At 46.4% G+C, this 20,266-nt stretch overlaps 1 protein-coding gene across 2 annotated transcripts in view; it reads left to right on the forward strand.

The window, feature by feature from the left end:
- The window catches only part of LOC116819477 (uncharacterized), a 123,617-nt gene extending 103,366 nt beyond the window's left edge, over positions 1-20,251 (forward strand). Inside the window, exons 5-11 of one of the 2 annotated variants that reach the window (XM_032771235.2) lie at positions 1,220-1,343; positions 1,770-1,903; positions 2,524-2,726; positions 5,433-5,542; positions 12,517-12,658; positions 13,261-15,337; positions 17,262-20,251. In XM_032771235.2, coding sequence (XP_032627126.1) covers positions 1,220-1,343; positions 1,770-1,903; positions 2,524-2,726; positions 5,433-5,542; positions 12,517-12,658; positions 13,261-15,337; positions 17,262-17,342 — 2,871 coding nt within the window. In that variant the 3' untranslated portion in view covers positions 17,343-20,251. Of the gene's footprint in view, positions 1-1,219; positions 1,344-1,769; positions 1,904-2,523; positions 2,727-5,432; positions 5,543-12,516; positions 12,659-13,260; positions 15,338-17,258 lie in introns of both variants that reach the window. The other variant, XM_032771234.2, reaches the window with a different exon arrangement.
- The last annotated feature ends 15 nt before the right edge of the window (positions 20,252-20,266 follow it).

Genomic DNA, 20,266 nt, shown 5'->3' on the forward strand with positions numbered 1-20,266 from the left:
CCCAAGGAGACACACAAGATGATCAATTGTGTAGCCAGAAGTTGAGGAAAGCTCCTGGCCCTACATCTGTCAAATGGGAGCAGCGTTGGGGAACGGATGGTCCAGGACAGGCCTTACAAGAGTTTTGAACTCCACCCCCAGCAATTTCAAATTGTTCCCCCTTGTACTTTCTCATTTCGCTGTGAACATTCAGCACAGCCCCTCACTGTACAACCAGTATACGGGTCATTTTAAAATTTTTAAACTTGTCTGTCTTGCCTTTTGATGGAGGGAACAAATCCAAACCAGGTGGGGCATGCTGTTCCATTAGCCCGTACATATGAAACGCTTCACGTAGCAAAGAGTTTGGAACAGAATCCTGGATCTTCACACTCCTACCCCGGCAGAGGTGCAACCTGAAAAGGCATTTGGTGGCCTAGGCTTATAGGTAGTTTTAAAGATTGCTGTGTACAGGTCTTGCACAGCAGGTGGCCTGAAAAGAAACTATGGACCAAACACTGAACATGGTGCCAGCAGGGAAATCAGGTAGTATTTGTAATGTTTATTTCTATTTTTCTGTTGCCAACAGTTGGCTTTCAGCTGAGACTGTTAATTCTTTGATGTTGAATTAAAAAGTAACCTTAAAAGTCACCCAAACTGAACTTCTTGAATACCCTCCACCATGGCCTAAGCAGTGGGAGAAGGAGAGAGGTACATTAAATGAAAGAGTCTGTTTGATTTCCAGGAGGCGTGGGAGGAAATCCTCAGGCACACTGGTTTGAAAGTCATTTTATATTTTGTGCAGCCTGACGGATTGATTCAGTCCACGTGTTCCTTGTATGAGGTCCAGGAAGCTGTTTTTGCCATTCTGGTGGGAATGCTTCCCAGCCAGAGGGCCTCTGGCTTTGAATGCCACAGTAATACAAGTCATAAGATGATAGCCCCACTTTCAGAGCCTCCATTCTCCAGCTAGTCTGAATGACTTGAACATGCGGCTGATTTAACCACTTTGCTGTGCACTTGTCTCTGTGGCAGTTGTCAAAGGGTCGGCCTGCTACACTTCGTCAGTCTGGCAGTGCTGAGGGAGCCAGACCATGCAGAGGTGTTGAGCTACAGACAGGGGGTACGGGCTGAAGAGCAGCGCTGCTGCGATGAATTAGTTGTGCCTTTCGGTTCTTGCTCCATGTGTCTCCCAGCTGAGTGGGCGTTCAGTGGCGTATTCCCTTTGATTCCTTTTCAGTCAGACATCATCTACCAGAGTGTGTTTGAGCTGATCCACACGGACGATCGAGCCATGTTCCAGTGCCAGCTGCACTGGTCCCTAAACCTGCCTCCATACAAGGAACCGGATCAAGGCACAGATGGTAAGTGACCAGGGCTGAGGGAACACAAGACTGTGCAGTGAGAGCCGTGACTACTGCTGCCTCAATGAGCTCTACAAGAAAAGCCCCATGGAGACTGACAAGCCTGAAGTGCTAAAGCAAACAAAGGGTTGTAAGGCACAATGGCACCTGCAATCCCATTGGGAACCCTGTCCAAAGGTCAGGTGGAGGGGAGGGGAACTGGCAATGCAATTTGTGGCTGCTTTGAGCAGGATGCGATTCTGAAGAAAACTTATTCTTAGTGGGAGCATCAAATCTGTTGCAATGGAGAGCCAGACCAGTCAGAAAGGTCAAGGAATGGAGGAGCCAGTGCCTGGTGGACATTAAGGACTCAGCATAACAGGAATGTTCTGAAGTGGTTTCAAACAAGATGAATACATTCTCTCTTGTTTTGGTTTGGTTTCCCAGCCATGCCTCATGTAGACAGCAGCAGCACCACCATGGATGACCCCCAGCACCTGCCACCTGAGAATTCCTCCTTCTTAGAAAGAAGCTTCATCTGTCGCTTCCGTTGCTTGTTGGACAGCTCCTCGGGATTCCTGGTAATCCAGCCAGCAAGGCATTGGGCTCGAATCCCCAGAGAGATTTAGGCACCTACCTCTCAATGGGAGCTAGGTGCTTAAATGCCTTTGAGGATCTAGGTCTTTCTCCCTTGCTGCACTTGCCCCATGACAGTCACATCCCCAGGAACAGACTCTGAGCCTGGCTTCTCGAGTAGGTACTAGTTTCTGCTGTGGGATGGTGCAAACCTGACCAGAGAGGATGGGAGTTGATGGGGAGTATTGGGATATTTCCCCATTCATGCCACACTGTGGGGAGTCCACAGAGCTTTGCCAGGCTCAAGCTTCCTCTGGACAGTTGGGATTTTGAGATGAGATAGTAGAGAGGAAGGATGGCCTGGTGGCCAAGGCCCTGCCCTAGAACTCAGAAGAACCATGCTCAATTCTCTGTGTGCCCTGGGGCAAATCTCACTGTGCCTCTGTTTCTCATGTGCCGAGTAGGGATAATGGCAGTGTTATCTGTGAAACAGGGATAATTTTTCCCAGCTCAGTAATGTCTGATACTACAGTGGTGGGGAGTTGAATGGAGAGATTTTGATATGAATGATTCATGTCACTAGTGTATATCTTTGTCATCTCCACTTCTTCCTGCTTCCCCAAAGGCATTGAATTTCCATGGCCGTTTGAAATTTCTCCATGGGCAGCAAAAGAGAACAGAAGATGGGACCCTCAGGCCTCCCCAGCTGGCTCTGTTTGCCATCGCAACTCCGCTCCGACCGCTTTCTATCCTGGAGCTTCGAACAAAGACCTTCATCTTCCAAACAAAACACAAGCTGGATTTTACCCCCATGGCCTGTGATTCAAGGTATGGCACAGAGTCAGGGCCAAGATGCCACATGCTCACAGCTCTCGTTAAGTTTGCTGAGGATATAGGCAGACATCATGCTATAGCGGATGTGAAATGCGAAACAAGAGATGCTAGTACTGCTGTTGTGGAAACAGAGAAAACGTTAGATTGTAACCCTGGCCAAATGCCGGATTAAGTGAATACAGAAAAGAAAATCTCCTATGCAAACTTTGTCCATTGCATTACAAATAACCTGCATTAAACATAATTACATTCAGAGGGACATCATCGGGTTAAAACCCACTGTGTCTCAAAACATATTTCCAGCTATCGGCATAGGCTAGGATTATCACAGCAGCATAAAGAAGTTAGGTGCCTGTCCATGGGCCAGCTGCCTCCTAAGAGCTTGCTCATGGCCTGCGGTCACTCTGCAGCATCCCTGCCTCGGTTTCACTTTTCTTCAGCTCTGGGCCTATAACTTAAACTATCAGAAAAATTCTTCTTCAGTTCAGCAGTTCTCCCTAGACTCTCAAAACAGAGTTCTCAAATCTTCCCCATGTTCCCACTCCTAATCTTTCCCTCCAGACCTTCCCCGCCTCAAGTCTTTTCTTTAAAGGTTCAGGGTCCCCTCCCAGAGCCTGCTCATGCTCAGCAGCCTCTGTAGTCTTTCCCATTTCCCACTGTAGTCTCTCAGTTCCCACCTGCCTCCTCTGGGTTTCCTGCTGGAGCCTATTCACACCCAGCAGCCATTCCCTGCCTTGGCAGGCGTCTGCTGAAATCTCTCCCTCCAGCCTCACTCTTGTTCTTTCCCTCCCTGAGTGAGCAAGCTAAGCAAGCAGACATGGGACCCCCTGCTTCCTCCTGCTCCTTATCGAACAATCAGCTCCTTCAAACCCAGCTGGTTCTACAAATGAAACTCCACGCCCCATCCCAGCTGTGGAAGGCAGGGCTAATGGTATGGTCCTGGCCAGCTCCAGGCGTCTGGCTGTTAAAGGGGCTGGCCACCCTGTTACAGTGCCCAGCTCCCACTGAAATGGGCAGCTAACTCGGGCTCCTTTGAAAACCCACTCATGGTTATTTCAGGGCATTACTTTTATTTTACAATTATTATTGCTCTTCTACCTTGTCCTTCCATGTAGAAGGCATCTCGCTACAAATTCTCAGCTTGGAGAACATCCAGAAACACCTTTAAAGCAGTGGTCCCCAAACTCTGGGGAGCGCCCCCTAGGGAGGAACATTCGGGGGTGGGTATGTGGTGGGCCAGCCTCTACAGGTAGCAGGGAAGGAGCGCCATGCTTCTGTCCCTGCTCTGCTCCCAGACCAACTCCACTCCCAGCCCCGCTCCTCCCCCTACCCCAACTCCCAGTCTCACTCTGTCTCCAGCCCTGGGCCAGCCCCCATAGGGGTTGAGGAGGAAGCATCACACCTCCAGGCCCACTTCCGCCTCCAGGCCAGATCCGCCCACAGTTCCGTTCCATCCTTAACCCGAGCTCCACTTCAGCTCCTATACCACTCCCAGTCCTGGCTCTGCTGTCATTCCCTCTCCACCCCAGACCAGCTCCTCCCCTACCCCAGTTCCGCCCCAGTCTCCGCCTTCAGCCCAAACTCCCTCTGCTGAAGGAGCCTTGACTGTGCAGTAATGGAGTGGGGAGGGAGCACAGGCAGATTCCATTACTGGCAAGGGGACACAACTGGGAAAGTTTGCGCACCATTGGTCTAAAGGCAGAGGTGCAGGAAGAACGTACTGAAGATGACTCTTCCCAACTGTTCTTCCGTGAAGTGAGCAGAGTTGGATGGAATTTTTCGGCTGGAACATTTTTCTGCTGGAAAATGTTGATTTGCTGAAATCAAAACATTCTACAGGAACTTGACAAAATTACAGTGGAACCTAGCCAGGGTTTGATCCAAAACGTGGTTCATTCTAGCTCAGATGTCCTGCTCTTTGGCAACCAGTCCGCTGGGCTGAATGGGAGCTGAGAGGTTAGAAACCCAAGCTTATATGCAGGCAGTTCCTTGACAGCCCAGGCTTCCAGGATCCCCAGTCTTGGGTAGCTGGCTGGACAGGCCCCAACTCCCAGGCTTCCTGAGGTCTTAGGCGACTGGTTTCCTATTCGGGGCAGCTCCCCTGAGGACCTGGACAGCCCAGCAGGGGCAAAAACAATGAGGAGTCCTTGTGGCACCTTAGAGACTAACAAATTTATTTGGGCATAAGTTGTCATGGGCTAAAACCCACTTCATCAGATACATGGAGTGGAAAATACAGTAGCAGGTATATATACACAGTACATGAAAAGATGGAAGTTGCCTTACCAAGTGGGGGGATCAGTGCTAACGAGCTAATTCAATTAACAGTAGAATACCCAGGGAGGGAAAGGGAAGAATACAAAGGGGTGGTCATTCTGCAATACCTGTGCACACCAGCTGGGGTAGTCATTCTACAAAAAAAATTGAGTTCATTTTTCTTTGGTTTGTTTTAGCCTGGTGAGGACTGAAACATTTTCAAAATCTCAGAATTTTTCACAGAATGGAAAATGCCTCTTCACTCAGCTGGAGAGATAACTACGGGTGGGCTAAGCCCACCATAGCTTTCCCTGTTAACACAATCTGTGCAGTTATCTGATAAGCCCTAGCTAATGGACCCACATAGCTGTGTTCTGCATTCATCCTTGGTCCTAAAAGTTCCGTGAATTGCATTTCCTTTTTTTTGTTTGTTTTATTTTACAGAGGTAAAGTTGTGCTGGGATACACAGAAACTGAGCTCTGCATGAGAGGCTCTGGGTACCAGTTTATCCATGCAGCAGACATGATGCACTGTGCAGAGAAGCATGTGAAAAGTGAGTTTGGGGCCAAGCTGTAAGATCAAAGATCCCAACTCAGCTAACATGATTGTATTGTCCCATTTTATGCAGGGATGGTCTACTCAGGGGAGATTACTGGGGGGGAGGGATAGCTCAGTGGTTTGAGCATTGGCTTGCTAAACCCAGGGTTGTAAATTCAATCCTTGAGGGGGCCACTTAGGGATCTGGGGCAAAATCAGTACTTGGTCCTGCTAGCCAAGGCAGGGGCCTGGACTCAATGACCTTTCAGGGTCCCTTTCAGTTCCATGAGATAGGCATATCTCCATATATTATTTTAATTATTATTATTTTACCAGCATAATTATAATTCTTTGTATGCTGGTCCCTTTGTGTATTCCACATGTGGGCGCGCGCCATGCGAATGAGTCTGGAAGTTTTTCCAGGCAGTGTCCAATGACCTGCACGTGAACAGTATCTTCCCTTGTGCTCCCCAATCGAAGGTAGAGGGGGCAGTGTGGGTGGATACCTCTCCAGTTCCCTCTTACGGCCACATGGCCTGAGTCAGAGTCCTGTCTTTCTTCGCTCTTGAACTCTCAAGAAGAGTTATGGTACATATTGGCTGCAAATAATTATCCTGTAGTTTAGAAATCTTAGTTGTACATCATATAGTTTAGAACAATTTAGTAAACCCCTCCCCCCTGTCTTTGTCTTGGGAACTATGCCCAGATTCCTGGGCTTCAAGAACTGCATCTCCTGCCTCCGCTCTTTTTCCGTCAGCAATGGTCAACGGTGACTCTGTCTGGGTGAGGCGCATAGCTTTGAAAAGTGTCCTTCCTGCCCAGAACCAGAGAGGCCCAAGGAAGGACTCAGGCTGAAGAAGCACCTAATGGAAGAGGCTTTGAGGCCCTGCTTTGATCCAGGCCAGAGGGACCTCCCTGTACTTTGGCCTCAGCCGACCAGCAATGCCCTTCCAAGCATGAGCCATGGAGCGGAGCTGCTGGCACCGAAGCCCAAGGACTCAGGGCACAAGGCTCCCCATGTGAGTAAGAAATACACTTATGTGCAGAAGAGCAGATCCCAGCAGTGGACTGCGCTCAAGAAACATGTTTGCTCCCCAAGCCATGCCTGGTCAGATGAGACGTCATGTACAGATCCCATGGAACTGGTGCCAAAACCCTCTGTGCTGGAGGATAAGGCAAAGAAGAAAAGGGATCAGTCCCAACAGTGAGTGCAGTACCAGGTCGGAAAGACAGGCCAATCCCATCCATGAGGGCAGGTCTGGATGTACCATTGGTACTGCCTCGGCAATTCAGAGAGTGGCCAGCTCTGATGGATAAAGCAGGTCCCTCTGGTGCCTTAGTGGGAACTCTGCAGACTCTGGCATAAGGAGAATTTTCTGACACCGGAGGATGGCTTTCTCCCCCCCACACAGTCTCCACTTCTGTCGGGCCCTGCAGTTCTCAGGGAAGTTCTTAGCCGGGAGACCAAACTGTTGCTGCTGTCACAGGAGAGACCCCATCTGATCCATCGGACAGGAGCGTCTCAGTACCAACAGCACCACCATTTCTGATGGAACCTCTTCAGACTTGGAGGAGTCAGAGGCAGTAGCTCCACTGATATGTCCAGGAAGCCCAGACAGACGGCCACAGAACCCCGAGCCTCTTGAGTACGACACCCTCCTGCCCAGGGACACCTGGTCATTTCCCTTGGGTATCACCACAACCAATAAATCCCTCCTTCTGGCTGTACTGGGGCCCCTGGGATCCCTATAGCAGATGCCCAGAACTTTCGCAAGGGTCCTGCCATTCTTCCGCCTCTCGTCAGCCAGCTCCATCGGTGTATGAGGAGGAAGCAGCAGTGCCGGTGCCGCCAGTTCTGACCGGAACCTCCTCATGACTGGACAACGCGGTTATCCAGTTGCCACCCTCTCTTCAAGATCTATTCCAAAGGGTGGCCAATGACTTGCAAATCCCACTGGAGGAGGCCTAGGGCCCTCAACACCATCTCTTGGACATCTTGCAGCCACAGGGACCATCCCTTCCAATAAACGAGGCCATCCTGGGACCGGCTAGAATGGTTTGGCCTACTCCAGCATTGTGTGCCCCCACTCCACAGTGAGCTGAGAGGCATTGGTTAGTACTCTCCTGTGAGGTAGCCCTACCCGGGTCCCACTGTATTTTGTTTACCTTCTTTTCTCCCCTAGCTGGCAGCACTTGGGGGAGTTCTCTGAGGCAACCACACATGGACAGAGGGTTGGCTCCTCCTCTTCCCTTCCCCTTGCAAAAGAGGAGGATCTGCCTGGAAAGAGGGCCAGTCTCTCAGAGAGCCCCTGAATATTCAGCTCCAAGGGGTTAATCTCCTAGAGTCTATTGCTCCTTCATGGGGTTTGCCTTCTACCACTCTTCCTGGGGCACATTGCTTTGCTGTCAGTCAGGGAGGCTTTGGGAGTGGTGTGTCTTGTGGCTGTTCCCTCCTTGGCTAGGACCAGCAGTCTTTGGGTGGAGCAGCATTATTCCTGATCACTGCCCCTTCCTATGGTAAATTCCCCTTTTTAAGCTCCTCCTTCTTTAGGCTGAACAAGTCTTGAAGGTGCATCTTGTTACCAGGGAACCGGCCCATAAGAACTCATTAGTTTCCTTCATATCAGAGTGATGGTGTGTCCCTTCACATACCTCTCCCCTCAAGATGGGAAGGCCATTTGGGGTTGGGTTATCTCCATCCCCGATCTCCTGTGAAAACAAACTGGGGTTTCTGTGGTCCTTTCCCACCTAGTGTTGTACATGGAAGCTATAGTGTTGTAGTGCAGGCTACCATCTCGTCATAGGAGGGTTCATATCCCCCGTTGTCTGGATCCAGCATAGGGGCGCGTAATCAGTGATCAGGGAAAAGGGGCTACACAACAAATACCTGAGGGTGTCTACTGCCCACTGGTAAGTTAATATTTCCTTGTCAATAACTGAGTATGACTTTTCCCTAGGGAATAGCTTCCTACTTAGGTATAGGACCAGGTGTTTTTCTCCTTCAAAGTCTTGTGAGAAGATGGCACGAGATCGACATTCGAGGCATCTGTATATAGTATGAATTCCTGAAAAAAATCAGGGCTGAAGAGCACAGGTGCCTAGCATAGTCGTGTTTTCAGTTCCCTGGATGCTTCCACACACTTCTTATCGTAATAGATCTTCTGAAGGTTGTTGTCAGGGCTGGCCTTACCATGAGGCAAACTGAGGTGGCCGCCTCAGGTGCCAGACTGTGGTAGGAGGTGAACACCACAAGGACCCAGAGTGTAGAAAATTATGTCTGCTGCTGGTGCATATGTATTCTCCCTGCTCTAGATTCACAGAGCTGGTGGAGTGCTGTGCTGGAGGAAGGAGGGCACAAGAGATATAACAGGCAGGCAGGAGAAAAGGTGAGAGGGAATAACAGAAAACAGCAGGAGCTGCAGGGAGAGAGAGGAGGAGGCATCTCTTATGTACCTCTCTAGCACCCCCAGGAGCCTGGATTGATTCACACCAGCTTCTCAGGGAGCTTCCTGTTTCCTGCTGCTTCCCTGAACCCACTTGAGGGGAACAGGCATGTCAGCTGAATAGTAGGAGCAGTTTAGGCCTTAGACGTGATATCTTCTCCACTCAGCCCTGCTACCAGCCTGCTTTTGTCTTCAACATTGAGGCCACAATAGCTGTCACACAGCATCATGAATGAAAGAGAAACGTCCCTCGGGTCAGCATTCAAGACAAGAAGAGAGCTTTTCTACAAGCAGGAAAGGCTCTCCTGATACATAGAATCAGATTATTAGGTTGGAAGGCCTCAAGAGATCATCTAGTCTAACCCCTGCTCAAGCAGGACCCATCCCAAATGGCCCCTCAAGGATTGAATCACAACCTGGGTTTAGCAGGCCACTGCTCAAAACACTGAGCTGTTCCCCTCTGCTGCTGAAGTTTTTAGTTCCTTAATCTAGATGATCAGGACTGTGGACCACTGAGCAGTGTTTTCACTTGGTTAGTTTCTTGAGCTTTAAGTGGAAAAATTGTTGTATTGTTTTTGTCTTTTCATTTCACTTTGACCTGCAACATATAAAGAGATGAATAAAGTAAATGTTTGTTAGGATATTGCAAATTTAATGAGGATAATGCAGTTACACAAAATACATAACTTAATTTCCATTCCAGTCACAATCTAGCATTCTGGAGCAAAGTCACTAAAATATAGTCCAACAAACAGATGTTTATTAATGTGCCCTTCACTTTTTCCTCCACCACGCACTCCACTCACGGTGTTGTCCTTGGTCAGTGGAGACTAGAGTTCAGAGGTGCTTTCACATGAGTACAGACACCTCCCAGGTAGGGGCAAGAGGCACTTGCTTGTCTCTCCACTGCTCATGTTAGCTCTGGCCACAGCTGTTTGTTGTGCCACGTTCACTCCACCACTCTGTTGCCAATGGCCTGCACAGTCACTTTGCTGCACCTGCCACCTGACCTCTGCGAGTTTGGTCTCTTGAGTTCCACCAGCTCTCAGTGATTTCAGCTGAGCTCTTAGTGGGGGAACCTCACTGCTAGTGCAGTCTGGGCTGTCTCTTCCACAGAAACACTGTCCCCACAGCAGGACTAAGCACTTAGACCTGATTATCAGTGAGTTCAGCTGCAGTGGTCACTTAACAGAACAAAAGACTATCTATGGAGCTTAATCAGCTCAGTCTTTAAACAGTGGAGAGGGACAGGTCTCCACCCTCTCTCTTGAGGCCCTCAATCAGCACAGGCTAAGTACAGTTCTACTGCCCTTTACTCATAAATAAGAACAACAACATTTCATTCCCCTTCCCACCGGCATTCAAGTAATATGTAACCCAATCCCAGCCAAAATCTATCACTTGGGCAACACAGCTTTTTGCTGGATACCTAGGTAGATTAGGTGTGCTTGTAAATACAATCTGGTCCTGAAGCCTTTCCCCCTAGCCCCAGCTTCAGCTCATCACTAGCTGTCAGCGAGAGAGCTCATTTAGACTTTGCTTACAAATCATCATTTGAAATTATTAGGTTGGCCAACATCACCAAATGAATGACTGACATTATCATAAAAAAAACAGTTGTATAAGAAAGCTAGTCTATGTTCATACTTTTCAAATCTATTATACTTTTTCAGGTACGCGTATTTTATCATACACTGTATATGCTTTTCAAGTGTGTAGTAATGTTTCAATTCCAATTCAAATTTCTTAATAGTCACTAAACTGGCATGTAATTAGTTCAAAAAACTGGATGGGGGGGTTGGGGAAATTCAAGGGGGGGGTGTAGGGAAATCACTCTTGCACAGTATTCCATAAAGAGTCTCCCTCCAACTACACCCCAAATTCCTCCTCAGAATTGTTTCCAAATTCCGTATCAACCAACCAATTCACTTACCTGTATTTTTTCCAAAACCTCATGCTTCTTCTGGGGACAGGAAACTGCACTCCCTCGACGTCAGATGCAACACAATGTTCTACCTGCAGAGAACCAAACCCATCAGAAAATCTCTGAGGCTTCTTGTCACCATAGCGAAAAGGTCAAGGGGCCAAGCTGTAGCCTCACAGAGAATTTCCAAGTGGGTCTCAGGATGAGTATTGAATACTATATGATAGCAAACCTTCCCCTTGTAGAGGTGTTACTCCAGGCAAACACAAGCAGTCTCCACGGCATTCTTATCAGATATCCCATTGCAGGACATTTGCAAAGCCACAATTCAGTGCTTGGTCCACCGGTTTATGGCTCACAATGCCCTGACTCAAATGGTACTAGGGATGCAGCAGTAGGAATGGCTGTTTCAAACAGCTCTGCTAGCAGCTTCCTCGCACCCACTGATTGCTGCTTGCACGACACCCACCTGTAGAATACACGTAGGGACCCGCCCTTGAAAAAGAAGACGATGGAGAAGAGGTTACTTACTGTAACTTGAGGTTCTTCAAGATGTGTAGTCCCTATCTGTATTCCACTACCCACCTTCCTTCTCCTCTGCTGCAAACTCACTTGCATTGTGGTAAGAGGAGGAACTGCAGAGGTGTCGACCTGCACCACCCCTTATGCCCTCGTTTGGAAGCACAAGGGAAGGTACTGCACACGTGCAGGTCAACGGACACTACTTAGAATAAATTCCAGACCCAGGCACATAAAACAAATACATGCCCACGTGTGGAATCCAGATAGGGACCACACATCTCGAAGAACCTCCCCTTGCAGTAAGTAACCTCCTCCTATACAAGTTTAACTTCCCAAAAAATGCCTCTGAGTATGAGCTAAGCCAGGTAGCTATACTGGCATAACTAGAGTGGTATAATTATACTGGTAGAGTTATGCTGGTAAATTTCCACACGTAGACAAGCTCTGAATTCTGACTTGCAGCAGCCCATGTTAGTTTAGTCCTAACCTTGTCCTAGCCAGAAATTGCCCATTTTGTTAAGCTGTGCTGTATTTCTGTGATGTAGACAGACATCCACTAGGAATCTGACTGAACCTTCTGAAATCACTCATTTGTGATCCAGGTTTGATTTGACTGCAGCCCTCCAGATGTGAAAAGCTAATGGACAAATGTGTCACACCACCAAGACTCAAACGTCCCAAAGCCACTGAGAAAATTCATTGGAACATAGGAATAGCCAGACTGGATCACCTCCGAAGTACTCCAGCCCCAGGAAGGTCTTGTTCTCATCCCTAGTAGTTGTAGCTTGGTTTAAACCATGAAACATGAGGTTTTATGTCCTACCTGAGGTTTTATAGGCCAGTGCTGATCCCAGGCAATGAACTCAGGGCCAGTAAGGATTTCCTTTAACATTATACGCTTTGCCAAGTAAGACCAGGGCGTAGCTATGCAGTCTCACTGTAAAAGGTTTGCCTGCATGGTTTGTGAGTTGGTCCGTGAAATGGTTCTGCAGATCTCGGTTGGTAATGTTTTTCTGGATGTAATAGACAGGAGCAGGCTGAGCGCTATTTCTTGCTGCATTTTGCTGAGTTTAGGCTGCTACCTTCTTCTGTTTGCCCTAGTTATGAAAACCGGAGAAAGCGGAATGACCATTTTCAGGCTGCTGACGAAGAATGCAGGCTGGGTCTGGGTCCAAGCAAATGCAAGACTGGTGTATAAAGGAGGCCAACCGGACTGCATCATTTCCAGGCTGCGGGCCCTGACGTAAGTGTCCCTCCAGATGGCAAGGGTGAAATCCTGGCCCCATTGAAGTCAATGACAAAACTGTTACTGAGTTCACTCAAGTCAGGATTTCACCTCACAGCCCTCATTTCCTCAGGGCATGGACAAAATCACCTGCCATGCTGAAATGCAGCTGTGTTGAAATTGTACCTGGTCCCAAGCCTCAAAGTTTAGGGGTGTTCAGATCTGGGGCAGGTCTCTAGATCATAGGCTGATACACTGCCTGGTGTTCTGCAGGTCAGACTAGATGATCATAATGGTCCCTTCTGGTCTTAACATTTATAAAACCTATGAAAAAAAGCCTTTCAACAGAGCTACCTAAGCCACACTGACACTCGGCACAACCTCTGGCTCCATTTGTCTGAGTTAGGAGTATTTCCCATTTCAGAGCAAGCCAGAAAACAAAGCAACTTGTCCAAACCCATCCCCCGAAAACAACTGTAGGGTTTTAAGTAGATAAAACACCCAAACCGATGCCAACTTGTTTGCTCTCGTCTCACTCTGTAGCAGCTGTTTTTTGCCTAGCCCTATGCACTTCATTGTCCTGTCACCCTCTTCTTAATGTCCCATTCATATACCTGCAGGAATGAAGAAGGAGAGGAGCATTTGTGCAAGCGGAGTCTGCAGCTGCCTTTTCATTTTGCCACTGGTGAAGCAGTCCTGTATGAAAACAATCTGCCAGGGTTCCCGGACTACTTGCACACCAAGAAGGTTTCAAAGGCAAAGAGAGAGACCCCCCTGAAGCAGGATTCAGTAGATCCCAACTCGCTCCTAGGGGCCATGATGAACCAAGACGAATCCATATATGTCTCCCACGCTGATAACATGCCACAGTTCTCCCTGGCAGATATTGTCGACATGCTGGAAGAGCCATGGCTGGATGATGGAAATAAGAGAGCTGTCAAAGAGAATGACTCACTCCTAGTCATCTTTGAAACACTCTTTGAAAAGAGCAATGTGGATGGTGACATCTCTAAGACTCTGCAGAGCCTGGAAATGGATGACCTGGAATTAAAGCAATGGGAGGAGATCTTGTGCAACATGGACACCAAAGAGCCAGTGGCCCAGGGTTTCCAGGAGAGGCCAAATGACGAGGTGACCTCCTGTGTGGAGGAGATATGGTTTAAAAACGATAATGGAAAGAATCTGGGGTTTCCACAGTATGATGTGATGGCTTCATCTCAGGCCCTTATTCAACAAATTCCTCTGGAACAAATTCCACAAAGCACTCAGCTAAACAGACTTCAAAACCAGCTGGTCAATAATAGGAAATGCAATCAGCAAAGCAATCCTCTGGTGAATTGTCACCATTTCTGGGGGGCTAATTCAGCAGACTCTGCACCATCTGGATTCCAAAATCCAATGTATACTTCACAGCAAAATTCACTAGACCATGATCTTCAGGGTCCTTTAGTCACCAATATGTCCCAGGATATCACTTCTAAACCAGAAAAGCAAGCATGTTTTGATCAAGCAAATTTGCTAAGTGGGAATATACTAAGTTCCTTGGGTTTCAATAACCAGCGAACTACAGGGATTAATCTAACAAATCCTGCACAGGTATTTCAGCCAAAAGCTCCTGCTCCAGTTTCCTGGGGGAATGTTATTCCTAATAATCAGATACATCGGGGCTCAACTCTGATTGACTCAAATCATCCAGCTCCATTAAAAATAAATTCACAAGAGAGTCAGCGGCCAGACCCATTGGTTTTAATGAATCCAGTCATCAGTTTCAATCAGAATAATTCTCCAAGAGGTCGCTTGTTAGATGTTTGGAAATCTGCCACTCCAAATCAGCTGGGAATCAAACCAATGGAGACAGAGATACCAACTCTATTGGCAAATAACCAACAGAATCTTTTTGGATCACAAGTAACAAATCCATGGATTTCCTCATCACAGCCTGCTCTTAACAATGATCAGGGCACGCAAGAGTTCAGCATAATGCAGGTGTCTCCAGTGCAAGCTCTACAGAATGAAATATCTGATTCTCTTGAGCAAAACTCTAGTCCATTAGAAGCTGGCCACCTGTCTGGAAGCCATTCCTTTGCCCAGCATACCTCTTCACATGGACCTCACTTAATGCCACATTTGTACAATAAAGAGCAGCAGCAGATGCTTCAGAACAAACAGTTGTCAACACAGCAACAGCAGCTGATGCAAGCAAAGATATATTCTCAAGCTCATTGCAGGCCAACTCAAATGCAACACAATGGACTTCCACTGGCCAGCTCCTGGGAGCCAAGTAGCTGGTGTCACATTCGCTCCCGGGTGGGAAACCAGCAAATGGACAATATTCTTGAAAGCTCATTGAAGTCCTCATCATGTAGCACGTTATCTAGTGATGTCACGTTAGCTTCATGGGAATATGAAAACAGTGGCTTATCCTTTGAAAATGATGTTGCATTTCCTAAGGCCACTCACATGACATCCCTTCCCCAGCAACAAAATACCATGCCCTGTCATGCTGAGAGCAATCCAAAACTGTGTAACTACCAAAGGCCTAAGGAACCCATTCTGGGTTCCTCAGTGACTCCTCCCACAGAAGCTGGTTTGAGAGGACCTTTCTACCAGTTGGAACCAAATTGTCCTCCTGTGTCATTAACAGATAGGCAGATGAAGAGTCAGCAGCAGCTCTTCACTTACAATATTCAGTTCAAGGTGAGGGAGGAGGGCATATGTTAAGGTGTGAAAACTGGACGGACACAAGAACAACCGAGCTGTGCATGTTAAGTGACAAGCTGAGACATATGAACATTATATAAGGTTTGGTTTTGTAGTTATACAGACACAATGCAGATGGATTTTGAATATGTGCAAATTCATTTTGAAACTTGCAACTGAGAGCCAAAAGCTTCCAGCCCGTTGAGGGAGGAAGGAAGATGTCTGGGATGTCAATATTTCTTGAAGGCCATTGTTCTATAAAAATGGCTTTAAAATGTACACAAGACCACTTTTTATCTTAACAATGCCACTTCAGCATATTCTTCTTCACAACCCCTTATACAGTGTTCAAAGCACTATTTAAAAAGTCTATTATAATAGTGATCCTTGAACCAACAGTACAAACTATTTCTGACCTACAAGCCAAATTTTGAGAAGTGGCTAGTGATGTTAGATGCCTAATTTTTGTGGGCACCTACCTGAGACCCCTTAAAGCGGCATCTTTCACAAGATGGGTGCTCAGTACTTCCTAAAAATCACAGCCATTTCCAGTGTCCCAAACTGAACACCTGAAATAGAGTTGGTTGGGATTTTTTCAATAATACCACCCCATTCCCCACCCCCATCCTCATCAGAAAATGCTGATTCATCAAAACTGAAACATCATGGAAATGACACATCAGTTTTGATGGGAAGGTTTCTCAGGCCCAGGATTAAATTTCTGGTCAAAGTGAAGGACCCACCTGTGGTATGTGAATTCCAGGTTCAAGTCTTAGATCAGGGACTTGAACCTGGGTCACCTACATCCCCACTGAGTGCCTTCACCACAAGGCTGAGTCTCTCTTTCTGCAGGCTCAGGAATATTTAATTATTTATACAAAATAGGACAGCTCCAACCAGAGCAATTAAGAGAGACCCACTAGAGAATAGCCTAGTTGTTAGAGCATTCACCTGGATTGTGGCAGACGCGGATTCAAGTCCAGAGGACAACTGTATTCTAATATGTATTTCCAATTGAAGAAGATACATATATTTTCTCAGCTCTGCAGCCAGCTGTCAGCAGTCTCCATATCCAGCTTCAGGGTTATCTTCTACAAACAAAGAATGTAGGCCATGCCTGGAGGATGGGGGACTCTGAAAAAGATTTAGAGCTGTCGTAAATAAACAGCTGAACATGAGCTCTCAGTGTGATGCTGTAGCCAATGGAGCTAATGTGATCCTGGGGTGAACAGAAGGGGAAATCTTGAGTAGGAGTAGAGAGGTTATTTTACCTCTATATTTGGAACTGGTGCAACTGCTGCTGAATACTGTGTCCAGTTCTGGCACTCACAATTCAAGAAAGATGTTGGTAAATTAGAGAGGGTTTAGAGAAGAGGCACAAGAATGATTTTAAAGGATTAGAAACCATCCCTTATAGTGATTGAGCTCCTTGAGTCTATCTATTTAGCAGAACAAAGAGAAGGTTAAGGGGAGACTTGATCTCAGTCTGTAAGTACCTACATGAGGAACAAATATTTGATGATGTGCTCTTCAGTCTAGCAGAGAAAGGTGTAACACAATCCAGTGTCTGGAAGTTGAAGTTAAAACAAATTCAGACTGGAAATAAGGTGTAAATTGTTAACGGTGAGAGTAATTAACCACTGGAACAATTTACTGTAGGTTGTGGTTGGATCCTCCATTGCTGACCATTTTTAAATTGAGATTGGATGTTTTTCTAAAAGTTCTGCTCTAGGAATTATTTTGGGGAAGATCTCTGGCCTGTGCTATACAGGAGGTCAGACTAGATGATCATAATGATCCTTCTGGCCTTGGAATATATTAATCTTCCCCTTTCATCGCTCCGCTGAGATGCTGACACTTTCCTCCTTTTTCCCTTGCCTGATTGCAATTCTAACACATCTCTTCTTTTTCTGCTCAGCAGTGTCACCAAAACGAACAGAATGCCTCCATGGAATTTACTCCTACAATTGCTAAAGACGGTGTGTGTTTCCCCAAGTACTGAGAGGGAATGTAGCAATAGAGAAGGAAAAGACTCTGCTCCGAGCTGTGGACTGATTTCTTGGCCTGGGATCGGCAAGACTTTTTTTTTTTTTCCCTACTGATGTGTGTATATTTCAATATTATTATAATTGTTGCTGCTGGTGGCTTTTTCTTAGTGAACGCACACACATTCCTGAGACACTCTACTATGGATTCCACAGAGACGAACTTGAACACTCGTGCATTTTCTACTGAAGAAACTATACCCTTCTCAACCAGTTGTCTTCTGCTTGATCTTCTGAGCAGAGTCAAGGAGAATTAAGCACCAATAATTGGATTAGGCTCTAAAGTAACTGAGCCACAATAAGCTTTAAAAAACTGAGAATAAATACTTGGAGTTTCCAGTGAGTTTTCCAGGTCAGGTAATTACCAAGACAAAGGACACAGATGTAAGAAAAATGTCTGAGATGCTGCAATAGAAATTCCATAAGGCTGCTGTCTGATCTCCTGCCTGAACACTAAGGCCAAGAGTTCTAATTCAAGGGGTGAAGATATGGTTGCAGGCTTTGCAAGCATTATTTGTGCATGTGCTCTTGTCCATTGGGAAGTCATGTGTGATATGATCTGGATATGGAATGGGGGCGCTCCTAAACTGAAACAGCATCTACCCCTCGAATGATTGAACATGACCAAATGACTGAAATCAGCCCAAGGGTATCAGTGCTAACAAAGATGATAAGGCTTGTACTGACATTTTACTTTTCAGAGGTTCTCAAACTTCATGACCTTCTTCTGACAACAAAAATTACTATAGATCCCCAGGAATGGAGACCAAAGCCTGAGGCCACCCACTGCCCTGGGTGTGGGGGCCAAAGCCCGAGCCCCAATGCTCCAGGTGGTGGTGCGGGGGGGTCAAAGCCAAAGCCCAAGGGCTTCAGCCCCAGTCAGGGGACCTGTAACCTAAACCCTACTGCCCAGGGCCGAAGCCCTCAGGCTTCTTCAACGCCTGGCAGTGTGGCTCAGGCTTCAGCTCTGGGCCCCAGCAAGTCTAAGCCAGCCCTGGTGACCCCATTAAAATGGGGTTGTGACCCACAGTTTGAGAACCGCTGCTTTACATGTATTGGCCACACTGTTGTTTTCCCCACATAAATGTAGCCAAGGCTTATGGTAACTTTTCTATATTCTATGCTGACTTGTTTATCAAAAGCCATGAGAGTCAATAGATAGGGTACGCTGCATATTATGTTATATTGCATTGTATGCAATGGCAATGACTTTGGTCGAGTTGCACAAGATGTAGTTCAGCCCAGAATTTGGCTCAGCTCATATATAAGGACACTGGGCCAGATTCTCCTTGTTTCCCCCATGCAAGCCCATTGAAAAGTAAATGGGTGAAGGATTTGGCCCAATGTGATATTTACTGGTGCGTGATGTTCTATACAGTGGCTGGGTGATGCCAGATCTCTGAACCTGATTGGAATATAGTTGTCTTAGAGCCATTGCTCCATGTGGCTGCTTCAACGCCCTGTCTAGTCATTCAGTATAAATATATAATGCGTAATGCTTTGATGTGGCAAAAGATAATTATCAATGTGGGAATGTTTTATTGCCTGGCAATAGTCTTGTTTGTATAGTAATCTGTGTTTTATTTGTCTCTCCCTATCTGCCTACAGGATACTTGAGCGTATTGCCTTAGCCCCTATTTGGCATGCAGAGAAAATACCATATTGAATATTGTGTGTGCATTTGTAACTTATTCCTGTGGGATTCCAATGGAACTCAACCAGGTGACCCAGAAGGCTCATACAGAGCAATCCACAATCAGGGATTGAGTGCGTGTCTTTTTGATCACTCAGCTCAGGAAGATTTTACCCAATCCAAACTCATTTTCAATGACTTGCCAAGGGAGTTTTTTGTTAGCTCCCCCCTTGCCCTTTTCTAGTTATGAAATATGGGATCTTAAAGCCAGATGTATCCTAGTTCAACAGTTTATCTATATTTTTGTCATGTCTTTGATTATCCATTATATCAAATTTCTGGACTTTCACAAAACTCAATACATTAGTGCCTCCACTAGGGTTCTGCCCCTGAGCAAAGTTATCTGTGCCCCAGTACATATCTGTTGTCCCTTTTCTGGCCCCAGTTCACCAAACAAATTACCCACATGCTAAAGTTCAGCATGTGTTTGACTGTACGACTGAAGCACCTAATTAACTTCAGCATGTGCTTAGCTCCATCTCTCTTTAGAAAGGAATTTAAGTGCTTTGCTCAGTCAAGTCCTCTGTATTTAACTAGAGCCACAATGACCCAACTACTGTCAGTTAAGTGGAAAAAAATATTTGGAAGTTTTGCATACTTTGGGGCTGGTCCCAAATTTTCTGTCAAACTGTTTTCTGATGGAAAATTGGGGTTTTGACAAAATGCAGTTTTACATTGAAAGTGTCTGCTTTCTATGGACATTTTTTATTTTTTCATTGACTAACCAAGTGCCAAACAAATGAAAATTGTTCTGATTTTGGCCAAAAATTGAAATATTTTATTCAGCAGTACCTTATGGGAGTTGCAGTTTGGGTGACTCATGTCCCCGTTCTCCTCTGTGGGCCATGCCCCCCAGCCAGACTTTATTGCCTGGGTGATGTAGTCCAACCAGGGAGCCAGGCCTGTAGAGGAGAATGGGAACACAAGGTACCTGAACTACAGTTCCCAGGAGACACCACTGTGGCATTTCTAAATGAAAATATTTGGAGAGCTGATTTTTACACCAAAAAGTTGAAAATGTTTCATAGGGAAAAAAGTGCTAGTAATGCAAAGTCTACATCAGCCCCACACAATACTCCTGTTTTCTTTAGTATAGTAATTTTAAGTGTTTCTACCCTCATTATAAACAGTTATCAGGAAGGCTTGGTTAATAGTATAGAATGTCTGTTATTTGGATGAATAATTTAA

Source organism: Chelonoidis abingdonii, chromosome 10 (genome assembly GCF_003597395.2).
Source record: "Chelonoidis abingdonii isolate Lonesome George chromosome 10, CheloAbing_2.0, whole genome shotgun sequence".
Taxonomy (NCBI): domain Eukaryota; kingdom Metazoa; phylum Chordata; order Testudines; family Testudinidae; genus Chelonoidis; species Chelonoidis abingdonii.